At 40.7% G+C, this 20349-nt stretch overlaps 1 protein-coding gene across 1 annotated transcript; it reads left to right on the top strand.

Moving 5' to 3' along the window:
• The first annotated feature begins 703 nt into the window (after positions 1-703).
• Positions 704-15663, top strand: LOC126374062 (mucin-17-like). Its single transcript, XM_050020505.1, has 4 exons — positions 704-916; positions 1729-12488; positions 13097-13277; positions 14317-15663. Exons 1-4 carry the CDS (start codon positions 850-852, stop codon positions 14523-14525), a joined length of 11217 nt encoding a protein of 3738 aa, XP_049876462.1. The 5' UTR covers positions 704-849; the 3' UTR covers positions 14526-15663.
• Positions 15664-20349: the final 4686 nt, after the last annotated feature.

Raw genomic sequence — 20349 nt, 5'->3', positions numbered from 1 at the left:
AACAAGGTTACCCTGCAGTGGATTAAAGGGCACAGTGGATCGCTGGGTAATGATGCCGCCGACGAACTGGCAAGGAGAGGATCAGACACAAGGATACATGGACCCGAACCAATCCTACCGATACCTTTCAGTCAGTTACGCTCGTGGGTACGGGACCATACCCTGCAACTACACAACTACAGATGGGCACAGCTGCCCACATGCAGACAGTCGAAGGATATCATGCCTATGATATCCAAGAGCTTCACTCGTCGACTGCTTCGCTTAAACCGCAATGACCTTCGAATAGTAGTGGGCAGTATTACGGGTCACTGCCCACTCAACAAGCACCTATTTAACTTAGGGATAACGGACAGCCCACTTTGCAGAGGCTGTCTAGACGCAGAAGAAACTGCCCCCCATGTAATCCTGGAATGCACGGGAGTGTCAGCACAACGGGTAAAAATCCTCAAAGAAATGGGGTCGCTCCGCGAAGCCTGTGAAAACCCCAGGAGGCTTCTGAGCTTCTGGAAGGAGATAGGTTGGCTTACGTAGTCAACAATCACACGCATAATGGGCCATCTTAGAGTCTAAATGCGGAAAACAGAGCCCACTAACATAACATAACATAACAAGGAATATTGCCAGCTCTTAAGATATATTATGCTAATCGATAAATACGATAAAGAAAAATGTGTGTTAGTAATTGAGTATTATCATCAATATCAGATAGTAGTCGCGTTAAATAATAATCGAAATCTATTTATTGACAACGACTGACGATTGACGTGTACTGGTGATTGCAACTACTGTGTTGTGGAAAATGATACTTAATATAAATAATAACAAAATCACCAAAAAAAGTTAATTATGATATTTTTTAATCATTTTAGGAGTTTATATGTGTTTGTTCTTATAGTCTTTTTTAATGGAAAATGTAAGTACCTAATGTGTATTTTTTTATATACCAATTATTGTAATAACGACACCAAACGATAAAAGATCGCCCTAATAATAAGTTTATACTACTATACCCTTAGTGATACTAAATATACAAAAAATAAAATAAAAACGAGTATTTCATTTGTCGTCAACAAGCCATAACATCAACCAGATCAGCAGTATCTACAAAAATATAAAATTAACACAACTCAATCAATGAATCTTCCAGATTATTGACTGGCAAAGGCAACGTATGATATTAACCAAACGAATTTTTTGTCCAATGTTGAACTTTTTTTTAACCTTTGATGGGTTTGCTCTTAGCCTTGCAAGTCTTAGTCTCGCCTTGGGCAAGTCTGGACTTGCCGGAAGGCATAGACGAGGCTTAAGATGGACTGAACTCGCCCAAATGGTGCCTGTTCACTCTGGCCTTGAAAGCACCCGGGTTGTATGCATTCGGAAATACAAAAGACGACAGAGAATTCCAAACCTTAGCAGTGCGCATGATGAAGGACGATGTGAAGCGCTTTGTGCGAATAGTTGGGATATCCACCAAATAGGGATGGAACCCGGACGTACATCTGGAAGTCCGAAGATAAAAGGGGGATGGTGGAATGAGCTCGTAAAGATCGCGGGCACACTCTCCGTATATGTAGTGAAATCAGACTGAAGAATTGTGTCCCTTCTTCAAAGGTAGACCAATAAATAGACTTAAAATGATTTTGGTGTGTGCAGGAATCGAGGCCATTATAAACACGAAATTTTAAAAAAGTGAAATCTTAAAATAAGAAACATTCCTTTTCACAGCGGACGCATTAAGATGCTACGTGTGTCATAACTGTAAGGAGCCTACGCAAGCACAAGTTCAAAAATGCCCAGTTAGGCCACCAACTCCACGCCCCACAGCAGATCCAAGTACAGAGCCCGCAACAGAAACAACAATACAGCCTACTCAAACAGATGCAGGACCCACAGATGAAACTTCTAAGACCACAAATGGAGATACAACTATCACAACTGAGGACACGACTATCACAACTAACGATGCAACCATTACGACTGAGGATACAACCATCGCAACTAAAGTCACAACTATTAAAACTGAAGAGTCAACCATCACGACTGAGGATACAACTCCCACAACTGAAGACACAACTATCACGACTGAGGACACTACTATCACAACTGAAGACACAACCATCACGACTGAGGATACAACTCCCACAACTGAAGACACAACTATCACAACTGAAGACGCAACGCCCACGACTGAAGACACAACTATCACAACTGAGGACACTAATATCACAACTGGAGACACAACCATCACGACTGAGGATACAACTCCCATAACTGAAGACACAACAATCACGACTGAGGAAACAACTTTAACAACTGAAGAGATAACTATCACAACCAAAGAGACAACCATCACAACTGAGGACACAACTATCACAACTGAAGATACAAATATCACTACTGAGGACACTACTATCACAACTGAAGAGTCAACCCAGGATACAACTCCCACAACTGAAGATACAACTATCACAACTGAGGACACTGCTATAACAACTGAAGACACAACCATCACGACTGAGTATACAACTCCCACAACTGAAGACACAACTATCACAACTGAGGCCACAATTATCACAACTGAAGATACAACGCCCACGACTAAAGAAACAACCATCACAACTGAAGACACAACTATTACAACTGAACATACAACGCCCACGACTGAAGAGACAACCATCACAACTGACGACACAACTATCACAACTGAGGACACTACTATCACAACTGAAGACACAACCATCACGACTGAGAATACAACTCCCACAACTGAAGACACAACTATCACAACTGAAGATACAACGCCCATGACTGAAGAGACAACTATCACAACCGAAGAGACAACCATCACAATTGAAGATACAACCATCACAACTGAAGAGTCAACCATCACAACTGAGGACACAACCATCACAACTGACGACACAACTATCACAACTGAAGACACAACTATCACAACTGAGGACACTACTATCACAACCGAAGGGACAACCATCACAAATGATGATACAACCATCACAACTGAGGACACTACTATCACAACCGAAGAGACAACCATCACAACTGAGGATACAACCATCACAACTGAAGAGTCAATCATCACAACTGAAGAGTCAACCATCACAACTGAGGACACAACCATCACAACTGACGACACAACTATCACAACTGAAGACACAACTATCACAACTGAGGACACTACTATCACAACCGAAGGGACAACCATCACAAATGAGGATACAACCATCACAACTGAGGACACTACTATCACAACCGAAGAGACAACCATCACAACTGAGGATACAGCCATCACAACTGAAGAGTCAATCATCACAACTGAGGACACAACCATCACAACTGACGACACAACTATCACAACTGAGGACACAACTATCACAACTGAGGACACTACTATCACAACTGAAGACACAACCATCACGACTGAGAATACAACTCCCACAACTGAAGACACAACTATCACAACTGAAGATACAACGCCCACGACTGAAGAGACAACTATCACAACCGAAGAGACAACCATCACAATTGAAGATACAACCATCACAACTGAAGAGTCAACCATCACAACTGAGGACACAACCATCACAACTGACGACACAACTATCACAACTGAAGACACAACTATCACAACTGAGGACACTACTATCACAACCGAAGGGACAACCATCACAAATGAGGATACAACTATCACAACTGAAGATACAACGCCCACGACTGAAGAGACAACTATCACAACCGAAGAGACAACCATCACAATTGAAGATACAACCATCACAACTGAAGAGTCAACCATCACAACTGAGGACACAACCATCACAACTGACGACACAACTATCACAACTGAAGACACAACTATCACAACTGAGGACACTACTATCACAACCGAAGGGACAACCATCACAAATGAGGATACAACCATCACAACTGAGGACACTACTATCACAACCGAAGAGACAACCATCACAACTGAGGATACAACCATCACAACTGAAGAGTCAATCATCACAACTGAGGACACAACCATCACAACTGACGACACAACTATCACAACTGAGGACACAACTATCACAACTGAGGACACTACTATCACAACTGAAGAGTCAACCATCACGACTGAGGACACTACTATCACAACCGAGGAAACAACTTTAACAACGGAAGAGACAACTATCACAACCCAAGAGATAACTATCACAACTGAGGATACAACCATCACAACTGAAGATACAACGCCCACGACTGAAGAGACAACTATCACAACCGAAGAGACAACCATCACAATTGAAGATACAACCATCACAACTGAAGAGTCAACCATCACAACTGAGGACACAACCATCACAACTGACGACACAACTATCACAACTGAAGACACAACTATCACAACTGAGGACACTACTATCACAACCGAAGGGACAACCATCACAAATGATGATACAACCATCACAACTGAGGACACTACTATCACAACCGAAGAGACAACCATCACAACTGAGGATACAACCATCACAACTGAAGAGTCAATCATCACAACTGAAGAGTCAACCATCACAACTGAGGACACAACCATCACAACTGACGACACAACTATCACAACTGAAGACACAACTATCACAACTGAAGACACAACTATCACAACTGAGGACACTACTATCACAACCGAAGGGACAACCATCACAAATGAGGATACAACCATCACAACTGAGGACACTACTATCACAACCGAAGAGTCAATCATCACAACTGAGGACACAACCATCACAACTGACGACACAACTATCACAACTGAGGACAGTACTATCACAACTGAAGACACAACCATCACGACTGAGGATACAACTCCCACAACTGAAGACACAACTATCACAACTGAGGACACTACTATCACAACTGAAGACACAACCATCACGACTGAGGATACAACTTCCACAACTGAAGACACAACTATCACAACTGAGGACACTACTATGACAACCGAAGAGACAACCATCACAACTGAGGATACAACCATCACAACTGAAGAGTCAATCATCACAACTGAGGACACAACCATCACAACTGATGACACAACTATCACAACTGAGGACACTACTATCACAACTGAAGACACAACCATCACGACTGAGGACACTACTATCACAACCGAAGAGACAACCATCACAACTGAGGATACAACCATCACAACTGAAGAGTCAATCATCACAACTGAGGACACAACCATCACAACTGACGACACAACTATCACAACTGAGGACACTACTATAACAACTGAAGACGCAACCATCACGACTGAGGATACAACTCCCACAACTGAAGACACAACTATCACAACTGAGGACACTACTATGACAACTGAAGAGTCAACCATCACGACTGAGGATACAATTCCCACAACTGAAGACACAACTATCACAACTGAGGACACTACTATCACAACCGATGAGACAACCATCACAACTGAGGATACAACCATCACAACTGAAGAGTCAATCATCACAACTGAGGACACAACCATCACAACTGACGACACAACTATCACAACTGAGGACAGTACTATCACAACTGAAGACACAACCATCACGACTGAGGATACAACTCCCACAACTGAAGACACAACTATCACAACTGAGGACACTACTATGACAACCGAAGAGACAACCATCACAACTGAGGATACAACCATCACGACTGAGGATACAATTCCCACAACTGAAGACACAACTATCACAACTGAAGATACTACTATCACAACTGAAGAGTCAACCATCACGACTGAGGATACAACTCCCTCAACTGAAGACACAACTATCACAATTGAGGACACTACTTTCACAACTGACGACACAACTATCACAACTGAGGACACTACTATCACAACTGAAGACACAACCATCACGACTGAGGATACAACTCCCACAACTGAAGACACAACTATCACAACTGAGGACACTACTATCACAACTGAAGAGTCAACCATCACGACTGAGGATACAACTCCCTCAACTGAAGACACAACTATCACAACTGAGGACACTACTTTCACAACTGAAGATACAACGCCCACGACTGAAGACACAACCATCACAACTGAAGACACAACCATCACAACTGAAGAATCAACCATTACGACTGAGGACACTACTATCACAACTGAAGAGTCAACCATCACGACTGAGGATACAACTCCCTCAACTGAAGACACAACTATCACGACTGAGGAAACAACTTTAACAACTGAAGAGATAACTATCACAACCGAAGAGACAACCATCACAACTGAGGACACAACTATCACAACTGAAGAGTCAATCATCATAACTGAGGACACAACCATCAAAACTGACGACACAACTATCACAACTGAGGACACTACTATCACAACTGAAGACACAACCATCACGACTGAGGATACAACTCCCACAACTGAAGACACAACTATCACAACTGAGGACACTACTATGACAACTGAAGAGTCAACCATCACGACTGAGGATACAATTCCCACAACTGAAGACACAACTATCACAACTGAGGATACTACTATCAAAACCGATGAGACAACCATCACAACTGAGGACACAACTATCACAACTGAAGATACAACTATCACAATTGAGGACACTACTATCACAACTGAAGAGTCAACCATCACGACTGAGGATACAACTCCCACAACTGAAGACACAACTATCACAACTGAGGACACTACTATCACAACTGAAGACACAACCATCACGACTGAGGATACAACTCCCACAACTGAAGACACAACTATCACAACTGAGGACACTACTATCACAACCGAAGAGACAACTATCACAACTGAGGATACAACCATCACAACTGAAGAGTCAATCATCACATCTGAGGACACAACCATCACAACTGACGACACAACTATCACAACTGAGGACACTACTATCACAACTGAAGACACAACCATCACGACTGAGGATACAACTCCCACAACTGAAGACACAACTATCACAACTGAGGACACTACTATGACAACTGAAGAGTCAACCATCACGACTGAGGATACAATTCCCACAACTGAAGACACAACTATCACAACTGAGGATACTACTATCAAAACCGATGAGACAACCATCACAACTGAGGATACAACCATCACAACTGAGGATACAACCATCACAACTGAAGAGTCAATCATCACAACTGAGGACACAACCATCACAACTGACGACACAACTATCACAACTGAGGACACTACTATCACAACTGAAGACACAACCATCACGACTGAGGATACAACTCCCACAACTGAAAACACAACTATCACAACTGAGGACACTACTATCACAACTGAAGAGTCAACCATCACGACTGAGGATACAACTCCCTCAACTGAAGACACAACTATCACAACTGAGGACACTACTTTCACAACTGAAGATATAACGTCCACGATTGAAGACACAACCATCACAACTGAAGACACAACTATTTCAACTGAAGACACAACCATCACAACTGAAGAATCAACCATCACGACTGAGGACACTACTCCCTCAACTGAAGACACAACTATCACAACTGAGGACACTACTTTCACAACTGAAGATACAACGCCCACGACTGAAGACACAACCATCACAACTGAAGACACAACTATTACAACTGAAGACACAACCATCACAACTGAGGATACAACCATCACAACTGAAGAGTCAATCATCACAACTGAGGACACAACCATCACAACTGACGACACAACTATCACAACTGAGGACACTACTATCACAACTGTCGACTTAACGATCACGACTGAGGATACAACTCCCACAACTGAAGACACAACTATCACAACTGAGGACACTACTATCACAACTGAAGAGTCAACCATCACGACTGATGACATTACTATCACAACTGAAAAGTCAACCATCACGACTGAGGATACAACTATCACAACTGAAGATAAAACTATCACAACTGAGGACACTACTATCACAACTGAAGACACAACCATCACAACTGAGGACACTACTATCACAACTGAAGAGTCAACCATCACGACTGAGGATACAACTCCCACAATTGAAGACACAACTATCACAACTGAGGACTCTACTATCACAACTGAAGATACAACGCCCACAACTGAAGACACAACTATCACAACTGAGGACACTACTATGACAACTGAAGAGTCAACCATCACGACTGAGGATACAATTCCCACAACTGAAGACACAACTATCACAACTGAGGATACTACTATCAAAACCGATGAGACAACCATCACAACTGAGGACACAACTCCCACAACTGAAGACACAACTATCACAACTGAGGACACTACTATCACAACCGAAGAGACAACTATCACAACTGAGGATACAACCATCACAACTGAAGAGTCAATCATCACATCTGAGGACACAACCATCACAACTGACGACACAACTATCACAACTGAGGACACTACTATCACAACTGAAGACACAACCATCACGACTGAGGATACAACTCCCACAACTGAAGACACAACTATCACAACTGAGGACACTACTATCACAACTGAAGACACAACCATCACGACTGAGGATACAACTCCCACAACTGAAGACACAACTATCACAACTGAGGACACTACTATCACAACCGAAGAGACAACTATCACAACTGAGGATACAACCATCACAACTGAAGAGTCAATCATCACATCTGAGGACACAACCATCACAACTGACGACACAACTATCACAACTGAGGACACTACTATCACAACTGAAGACACAACCATCACGGCTGAGGATACAACTCCCACAACTGAAGACACAACTATCACAACTGAGGACACTACTATGACAACTGAAGAGTCAACCATCACGACTGAGGATACAATTCCCACAACTGAAGACACAACTATCACAACTGAGGATACTACTATCAAAACCGATGAGACAACCATCACAACTGAGGATACAACCATCACAACTGAAGAGTCAATCATCACAACTGAGGACACAACCATTACAACTGACGACACAACTATCACAACTGAGGACACTACTATCACAACTGAAGACACAACCATCACGACTGAGGATACAACTCCCACAACTGAAGACACAACTATCACAACTGAGGACACTACTATCACAACTGAAGAGTCAACCATCACGACTGAGGATACAACTCCCTTAACTGAAGACACAACTATCACAACTGAGGACACTACTTTCACAACTGAAGATATAACGTCCACGACTGAAGACACAACCATCACAACTGAAGACACAACTATTTCAACTGAAGACACAACCATCACAACTGAAGAATCAACCATCACGACTGAGGACACTACCCCCTTAACTGAAGACACAACTATCACAACTGAGGACACTACTTTCACAACTGAAGATACAACGCCCACGACTGAAGACACAACCATCACAACTGAAGACACAACTATTACAACTGAAGACACAACCATCACAACTGAGGATACAACCATCACAACTGAAGAGTCAATCATCACAACTGAGGACACTACCATCACAACTGACGACACAACTATCACAACTGAGGACACTACTATCACAACTGAAGAGTCAACCATCACGACTGATGACATTACTATCACAACTGAAAAGTCAACCATCACGACTGAGGATACAAGTATCACAACTGAAGATACAACTATCACAACTGAGGACACTACTATCACAACTGAAGACACAACCATCACAACTGAGGACACTACTATCACAACTGAAGAGTCAACCATCACGACTGAGGATACAACTCCCACAATTGAAGACACAACTATCACAACTGAGGACTGTACTATCACAACTGAAGATACAACGCCCACGACTGAAGACACAACCATCACAACTGAGGACACTACTATCACAACTGAAGAGTCAACCATCACGACTGAGGATACAACTCCCACAACTGAAGACACAACTATCACAACTGAGGACTCTACTATCACAACTGAAGATACAACGCCCACGACTGAAGACACAACCATCACAACTGAGGACAATACTATCACAACTGAAGAGTCAACCAGCACGACTGAGGATACATCTCCCACAACTGAGGACACTACTATCACAACTGAAGACACAACCATTACAACCGAGGATACAACTTTAACAACTGAAGAGACAACTATCACAACCGAAGAGACAACCATCACAACTGAGGATACAACCATCACAACTGATGAGTCAACCATCACAACTGAGGACACAACCATCACAACTAACGACACAATTATCACAACGGAGGACACTACTATCACAACTGAAGACACAACCATCACAACTGAGGACACTAATATCACAACTGAAGATACAACGCCCACGTCTGAAAACACAACCATCACAACTGAGGACACAACTATCACAACTAACGACACAACTATCACAACGGAGGACACTACTATCACAACTGAAGACACAACCATCACGACTGAGAATACAACTCCCTCAACTGAAGACACAACTATCACAACTGAGGACACTACTGTTACAACTGAAGAGTCAACCATCACGACTGAGAATACAACTCCTTCAACTGAAGACACAACTATCACAACTGAGGACACTACTGTCACAACTGAAGAGTCAACCATCACGACTGAGGATACAACTTTAACAACTGAAGAGACAACTATCACAATCGATGAGACAACCATCACGACTGAGGACACAACTATCCCAACTGAAGATACAACTATCACAACTGAGGACACTACTATCACAATTGAAGACACAACTATCACAATTGAGGACACTACTATCACAACTGAGAAAACAACAATCACAACTGAAGATACAACTATCACAACTGAGGACACAACTATCACAACCGAAGAGACAACCATCACGACTGAGGACACAACTATCACAACTGAAGATACAACTATCACAACCGAAGAGACAACCATCACAACAGAGGATACAACCATCACAACTGAAGAGTCAACCATCACAACTGAAGACACAACCATCACGACTGAGGATACAACTCCCACAACTGAAGACACAACTATCACAACTGAGGACACTACTATCACTACTGAAGAGTCAACCATCACAACTGAGGACACTACTATCACAACTGAAGACACAACCATCACGACTGAGAATACAACTCCCACAACTGAAGACACAACTATCACAACTGAAGAGACAACCATCACGACTGAGAACACAACTATCACAACTGAAGATACAACTATCACAACTGAGGACACTTCTACCACAACTGAAGACACAACCATCACGACTGAGGATACAACGCCCACGACTGAAGACACAACCATCACAACCGAGGACAATACTATCACAACTGAAGAGTCAACCATCACGACTGAGGATACAACTCCCACAACTGAAGAGTCAACCATCACGACTGAGGATACATTTCCCACAACTGAAGACACAACTATCACAACTGAGGACACTACTATCACAACTGAAGATACAACGCCCACGACTGAAGACACAACCATCACAACTAAAGACACAACTATTAGAACTGAAGACACAGCCATCACAACTGAAGAATCAACCATCACGACTGAGGACATTACTATCACAACTGAAGAGTCAACCATCACGACTGAGGATACAACTCCCACAACTGAAGACACAACTATCACAACCGAAGAGACAACCATCACAACTGAAGATACAACTATCACAACTGAAGATACAACTATCACAACAGAGGACACAACCATGACGACTGTGGATATAACTCCCACAACTGAAGACACAACTATCACAACTGAGGACACTACTATCACAACTGAAGAGTCAAACATCACGACTGAGGATACAACTCCCACAACTGAAGACACGACTATCACAACTGAGGACACTACTATCACAACTGAAGAGTCAACCATCACGACTGAGGACACTACTATCACAACCGAGGAAACAACTTTAACAACGGAAGAGACAACTATCACAACCCAAGAGATAACTATCACAACTGAGGATACAACCATCACAACTGAAGACATAATTATAACAAAAGAAGACACAACCATAAGAACTGAAGAGTCAACCATCACGACTGAGGATACAACTGTCACAACTAAAGATACAACCATAACAACTGAAGAGTCAACCATCACGACTGAGGACACAACTATCACAACTGAAGATACAACCATAACAACTGTAGAGTCAACCATCACGACTGAGGACACAACTATCACAACTGAAGAGTCAACCATCACGACTGAGGACACAATTATAACATCTGATGATACAACCATCACGACTGAGGACACAACTCTTACAACTGAAGACACAACCATCACAACTGAGGATACAACCATCACAACTGAGGATACAACCATCACGACTGAAGATACAACAATCGTAAAAGCCGCTAACGCAATGGAAATTGTCCAAAATGCATCAGATAAGGTCGTCGTGGATACACTGTATCAAAAGATGAAAATTGTAAGTAAAGAAATGATTTGTTCACGACGATCCAATTTATCCATCTTATGACTTTTTATAATTTGAACCATCTACTTTTATGAAGCTTATTTCTGCAGGAATCAGAACCATTTTTGAAGAAATATCAATTATGAAATTCTCAATACGATGTTTAAGTTTCCCTGAAGTAGAATGTATACTTGCCTATATTACTTCTTATCTGGGAATTAGCAAAGGTGCATTATGATTTCAAAGGCGACAATTACAGTGACAAAAAAGTATGAGATTGACATAAGGTTACATATCAATCCCATTATATTTTATCACTGTTACTTATAATATTATAAAAAAACACTTAAAGCAGTGTCTATTTTTTTATTATTACTAATTTAAGAGCCACTTTTTTGTCGGTGTCCATACTACTTTTTTAAGGAAAAATAGGGCATTGGCTTCCCTCTTGCCTTCCGCCTTGCAACATTCTGTCAGAGTAGTCTATTTCAAAGCCGTACTAGGACTAATGTCCAACGCCTCTGAATAGTAGTTACAGTAACTGCATCTATGCACGTGTAGTTTGTGTGTGTATTTTTTAAAACATTAAATAAAATCTATCCTTGGTCTTCGTATTTTAGGTGGACGAAGTCTACTTTAAAGGAATGAATCCACCTCAAAGAGTCTTCTTGAGGACCCTTAAGCAAATGAGAAGAACTGACGATGATGGCGATTATGATGATGATGGTAATGATTATAACGATGAAGACGGAGAAGATGATGAGGAATCCGATGCTCGGTGTATGGTGACCACATATCAAGGTAAGTTTTAAATGCTTTTTATAGCACTAACATGTCCTAAGGGAAACTCACAAAGAAAGGGCATCATAAACTGTACTCGAATGGAACACAAAACAAAAGTTTTGCGGAAATTTCCTATTGGACTTTAATTCGGCCTATTTGGTCCAAACTATGGCTATGCATAGGTCCTTTACGGAAGTGATACACACACAGCCAAGTTAGTTTTTTTTGACATGACTTATTGTACTTTTGCCTTAGATAGCATTAACTACTTGGCCAGGCATATGGGGACCGCCCTGTAGTTCCGGGCGCAAGAATAGGGCTACGGTACCCCCTGCCTGTCGTAAAAGGCGACTGAAAGGGGACACTGGAGACCGTGAGTGGTAGGGGCGGGGGCCCGAGCCGCTCTTCATGCGGTCTCCGGGAGGGACGGCAATGTGACATGGCCTCGCATTGCCGTAAAACTGGGATGGCGTAGGGGTGGGGACCTACCCCGGGACGCGCTTTTTATAGCAGGCGCGAGGGAAGCACCGGTGCGTTCGTTAGAGATCCCGGAGCTTCCCGACATGCGCAGCAGAGGGCCATCGGAGGGGTTTTAGTCGGTAAGAGTCCGACATAACCTCGTCGCTCCCCCGGGTGGCGAGGTATCCATGAGGATTTCCCCTTCGTTACAAAAAAAAAAAAAAAAAAAAAATATGGGGAACGTTGAAGGCTCCTATACAAAATCCTCCGGTACAAAATTTCAGACAAAGGCCTGAGGGTGCCGCCCAGTTGGGTGCGAACTTCGGCTCAGGCATTATCTGAAAGGATTATTTAAAAGGTTCAATCGACTCTACTGGGCCGATTGCGATAATCGCTGAAAGAGAAAAAACGTCGACCACGCCGGCTCGGTCGGTATCGCGGTCCTGAATTATTTGCTTAAAGCTTAAGCGTAAAATTAATCCAGTTAGAAAGGACAGTGCTGATGTTGATTTTAGAAATTCGCATAATTGAAATGCATTCCCATGTTGTCCTGCCAACTGATAGCCTTAGCAAACTAATCATTTTATTCCGTTTTCAGAACATGGTGAAATTATTTTTGTGCGTGGCTGCGCATATGTCTCGGAAGATTTAGAGACAACATGTCGAGACGCCGCCGCAATGGGTGGAAACTTCACAGGTGATTTGCGAAGCTGCCGTCTCTGTGTTGGAGATCTTTGTAATTCTACATCAAAATCATCTGTAGGAATCTTTATACTTATTCTCGGAGTCTTTATCACTTTTTACTAGGGAATACCAGGCGATTTAAGTAAATTAGTGGTTTGTAAAAGTACTTAAAATTACACTGCCTGACAGAATTGTTTTGATTATCTTGTGACCCTGGAACTCTAACTACAGACCTAACAGATGAACTGAATTCTTTGATAATAATGCTGGATCATACGTATTACTCGGAAACCTGGCTTAATTATTTATCTGGGTCCATTATTTATCTAGCATCCTGGTTCGTAGTAGGTGCCTGATAACTGATGTCCTTAATTTACTATCGATTTATTTTAAACGTTAATAATGTAGCGCGTAGAAGAGATATTTATAATGTATTTGTAAATGGTGTACTTACTTTATTCTTATTATAATTTTATATAACATTTATTATCATTTAAGATTTCACTCTTCTTATCGAAGAAGAAGAAGAAGATTTTACTGATTTCATCATAGGATTATAACAGCAGAGTCACTTTAATTAATTATAGTCATAATCTGTGATAATTATGACCATGTCATATAAGTATAATAGGTAAGTCAGTTAAATGTTTATAAATAATAATGTTTTCAATGTTTTTAATGTTTTGTGTTTGTGTTTTTTTGTTTGTTGTTGTTGTTTGAGGAGCTCGGTGGCGCAGCGGTTAACGCGCTCGGTCTGCGATTGTTGGAGTTAAGCAACTTTCGCAAAGGCCGGTCATAGGATGGGTGACCACAAAATAAAAAAAAAGTTTTCATCGCGAGCTCCTCCGTGCTTCGGAAGGCACGTTAAGCCGTTGGTCCCGGCTGCATTAGTAGTCGTTAATAACCATCAATCCGCACTGGGCTCGCGTGATGGTTTAAGGCCCGATCTCCCTATCCATCCATAGGGAAGGCCCGTGCCCCAGCAGTGGGGACGTTAATGGGCTGGTGATGATGATGATGAATGTTTTCAAATAATTATGTTTATTGCATGTTTTGTCTTGTATGTATAATGCCTATATTGGTTTTAGGCTACTGTCATTAGTGTTGCTCGATAATCGACTGTACTGAATGTTAATAATCGAATATTTATAAGCCCCAAAATAATCTCCTCCCTAATAATTTACTCCCAACACAAGCATAATATATCAAATTGCTTACTGGGAGGTCCACAATTTCGATATTGTAAAATACTGGAGAAAAATAAAAATTATATTATTATTATTATTATAATCTAAATATCGATATGCCTATCGATAGTATCGATAATATCGATATTGGATTTCGATTTATAATCGATACCTATGATTGTAGAATTTCCAATATCGATAGGCATATCGATATTTAATTTATTTAGGGGTAAATAGTCGATTATTTGGCAACACTAACTGCTATTTGTATTTTAAAATGTGTATTTTCCGTGGATCCCATAACGGGTTAGCGTGAATGCCTAATCATGGATTTGTATTTACAAAGTAACATAGAATTAAACTAATAATTATATCTATTTATTAATAATTAATGTCAATCTACTGCGTACTTTGTCATCGTGTTTCTAGAATAGACATACTTAGGTATCTATAGTTCAAATAAAGTTATCCTAAATAAAGCAGTACATATTTATTAATAATTATAATTATTTATACAGCCGCCTAATTTTCCATAAGTCTTTGTGCAAATTAACGTGTTATAGGGATAACATTGTAAAGAGGTAAGATTTATGTTTATTTTTAAGAAATTATTTCTATGTGTTTTTCTTATAATAGTTGTAGGTTACAATAGGTACCTAACGCAAAAATGCACATAGTTAATATTGGGTATATTTCGTTGGGATATTTTTGTAAAGTTTGTGTACTATGAAACACCATAAAATAAAGAATGAAAACGGTTACGCTCCGCGCCGCCTTTCTAGGTATGACCCACAGACCAAGTAGAGAGTATGACCGTAAGCAGCTGAAAAGTAAGAGAGAGAATACTTTTTTGTTACCTATGTCAATCGTAATTATATCTATATATTCATGCTTACAATAAGCCAGGCCAAAAGAAAATAAAAAACCTATGTTCAACTCAGCTACACTGAATATAAATAGGTCCTTAATTTTTGAGTTCTAAGTTTTTTTTTTTTTAATAATAGAGGCTCGCGTTTGACCACAATCTTACCTGATGGTAAGTGACTATGTGGTCTATGGTGGCAACTTTATCTGACCAGGCTGTATGGTTATGTCCCTTTGCCTGCTCCTTCTCGGGGCAAATTTAACAAAAAAATAAAAAGGTCTATGGTGGATCACGCTTACCTAGTAAATGCCTATTCGCTCTAGCATTGAAGACTCCAACTACAGTTGTCTTAGCAATTAAGTGTAAGCGTATTTATTAGGAATAAGAAGAAATTGTTTTCATACTTACATAGCATTTTTTTTATAAATTATTTTTATGTTAATAAGTAACTAGGTACCGAATAGGCATTTGTTACCCTGATGACGTTTGTAAATTCCACGCATAAATATTGAAGTTATTTTTGTTATATAAGATATTTATTGCATTCCTGGTGTCATTACAGAGTTCTTAAAAGTAGAGGTAAGTATAAACAGAAACCTTGTAGGGGCACTACAACGTAGTCAATTCAAGTAGATTTGCTTAACTTAAAACGGACTTTTTTTGTTCCTGTCTTACCTTATAAATTATTTATTAAACACAAAACAACATACAGTTATCTACAAATAGAGAAACTCCTCCAAAGCATCACACCGAGGCAAACTGCCCAAAAGATTGACAGCATTTCCCCTTTGAACGGTCAGGAGCATTAATATGTATACACTTTGGTACCATGTCACATTAACTTTTTTGACAAATTGAACTGTACGTCTCACTAAATGTCAAACATGATAGTGCGACAGAGTCCTAAAGTGGGTACATTATATTGCTCATGACTGAACAGCTAAACCATCCCTTTGACAAAAGTAGCTGCTAGCCCTCGGGTTGCCTCGACAAGACGCTTCGCAAGGTCCTTAATGAAACTTTTTGTCTCCGGGCCAAACGGCCCCATCGTCTCTATAGCAAAAGGTACAAATAAATAGGACTGACCCAGACCCAGATACTTCCTTTTTTAAGGCTTTTTGCCATCAAAGCTGCAGCTCCCGGACGTGAAGAGGTTCCATCGTCATGTGATGGTGCCAATGTGTCCACAGAAGTCGCATCCCACACCAAACACCTACCAAACTTCCAAGGAATCAAAGACAAACCATCGGGCATTTTCCCATCTGACCGGAAAATTCCATTGGACTCTCGAATGGCTGGAACATTCGCTGAAGCTAAGCCCATGGCCAAGACGGATAATGTCATTGATAGATGCATGGCGTGGAATGTTCCTTTCTTTAGATTCAATTTTTTATTCTAAATTCATATTAATGTACCTACATGTTTTCAATGACCTAAGAAGTTACTATTACCTATTGTTAAAACTTACCTGTGAAATAATGAAATAAAGTAATAAAATCGAAAGTTTAAAATGAAATAAAGATTGAATACCAGCAATTTATAGATTGGATTAAATAAAGTTTCTTTATTGTCAAGAGTTAGCATACTCTATGTGACGTCACCAGTCACCACTATAGATATAGCTACTACATACTATTTACAGTGCTATCGATAAGATAGTAGATAAACATTTACAAGAGTTTAACTATACTATTATGTAAGTAGATACTTATCTTTACACTTTTAATCAATAATACATGTGAATCATTTAATAGGCTCACGGCCCATTGTCTCTTGATACCCGATTTCGGCGAAGCAAAAGGAGAGTTATGTGTTTGACCGCTATTTATGTGTATAATACATATGTATGTATATGTGTATGCACGTCTATTCCAACCTAACTTCTAAACCACCTGTCAGAATTTAACAAGTGAGGTGTCACTAGAAGCGTCTGGATTGGTCGGTGCTTATAAGCTATGTGACGTCACACGGCTTTTCGGCGGGAAACGGGAACGGGACAGTTGCTTTCTTCATTGAGTAATCTAAATAATTAATACGAAGTGGTGTTTTGTGATTAATGATCGCATTAAGTTAGTTGGAAGACATTCGCGAGTGTTATTATATTGGAGTATTCAATAAACAAAGTGTATGTGCCTATTTTCGCTTCGTGCCGGGAAGCCGCTTCATAACTCAAAAGTTTATGCGGACTTTTGAGTTAATTCGTTTGGGGTTCGGAGTAGGAGTCTACTCCGAGGGTGGGGGCTTAGGTTTCATCATCATCACCTTTCATCATTTCATTAATCATCAAGAAAAAAAATACGTCAGACATGGCTGTATGGGCATAATAGTTCCTTTTGCCTTACCCTTCGGGGAAAACCAAAACAAAAAAAAAAGTGACGTCACACTAAATTCAATATGGCCTAATAAATTTTGTGGTATTGGGTATCAAATGAAAGGACTTAATTTACACATTTCAAATATGTACCTATTACTAGCTTTTGCCTGCGGGTTTCCTTGCATTTACTCGATAATTACAATGAATTGTTAACATGACTGTTCAGACTTGTTCGAGACATGTTTTATCTCCAAATTTCGCATAAAACATGTATCGGTGGCAAGTTATCGTTATAAATAAGAACCCAAAACAATATAAATAAAAATATAAGTTTAAATAAAACCCGACTCCGAAAAATCAGGCTCTAATAAGTATAAAGCAAGTAAATAGGTATATTTCACTGAAATTCTTCCGATTAGTGATGTTTAGAAGCCGTGGTCATATGCCAATCTGTCCTAAAAGTTGTCTTATCACGGCATACGACCACGGGTATCTGTTAAACATCACACAGACACGGAAGAATGTCAGACAAATATACCTATTTTTTTGTTTCATGTAAATCGATGTCGCGGTCCAGCCAGAAATACCCTGGTGCGGCCGCTTCACACGCCGCTAACAGGCGACTTGCGGGTAATCTAGTGCTGAGGGCATATCTCTTTTGTTTCTATGCTCTGACACGTAATACTGAAATACATAAATAGAACAAAAAGGCACAACAAGTTCCTATTCTTCTATCGTGTGGGTTGTGAGGTAGATTACCAACCCCATTGGTTGTGCCATTTAAACCCACCCGAACTTATGAGCGGCATAAGAGGCGCAACGCGCGTGCGCGCCTTTACAAGGTTACAGTAACGAGTCTGCGCGCCGCTAGGAGAACACTGCGACGATCTCGGCGGAAAGCTGACAACGCCCTTTTTTCTATTATTCTCTTAGAACCAATAATTATCAGTTTTTACAGTCCGCTGATCGTTTTATTATAACACCAGAGTAGATAGCCCTTCTAAGTGGTATCAGGGTTATTATTGAGCTTTTTTTTTTTTTGACGTGACTTATTGTAGATTTGCCGCAGATGGCATTAACTACTTGGCCGGACAAATGGGGAGCGCTGAAGGCTCTCACCCGGTAAATTATTATTGAGCCACCATACGCCCTTGACATGACTCATGTAACTACGTACTTACATCAGTAAGTAGTAACCAGGACCAATGGCTTAACGTGCCTTGACAATCAGACGATCAGCCTGTAATGTCCTAACCAAACTAGGGACCGGGTCCTCTGGATGAGCACAACGCTCAACCACTGGACCACGGAGGCCTTGGAGTTCCTAATGCCAAAGCAGCATTATTTCTAGATCGAATTTCAAGCATTTTTTTTGGGACATAACGAATAAATCGTACATACGGATTTACGGATGTAATATTCAAACCGGTAACAATTATTGCTAACGGGATTAGTACACGACTATTGAATTCAGCATTATCGCATTGTTATCGATGCTCATAAAACAAGATAATAAATTCCATTTGACGACACAGCAGGTACTTTTTGAAGGATTATAGACATAGGAAGCATTATTGTCAA

The sequence above is a fragment of the Pectinophora gossypiella genome, chromosome 16, assembly GCF_024362695.1.
Source record: "Pectinophora gossypiella chromosome 16, ilPecGoss1.1, whole genome shotgun sequence".
Lineage (NCBI taxonomy): Eukaryota > Metazoa > Arthropoda > Insecta > Lepidoptera > Gelechiidae > Pectinophora > Pectinophora gossypiella.
Note: the sequence above shows the minus strand (reverse complement) of the source record. Positions and strands in the feature narration are given on the sequence as shown.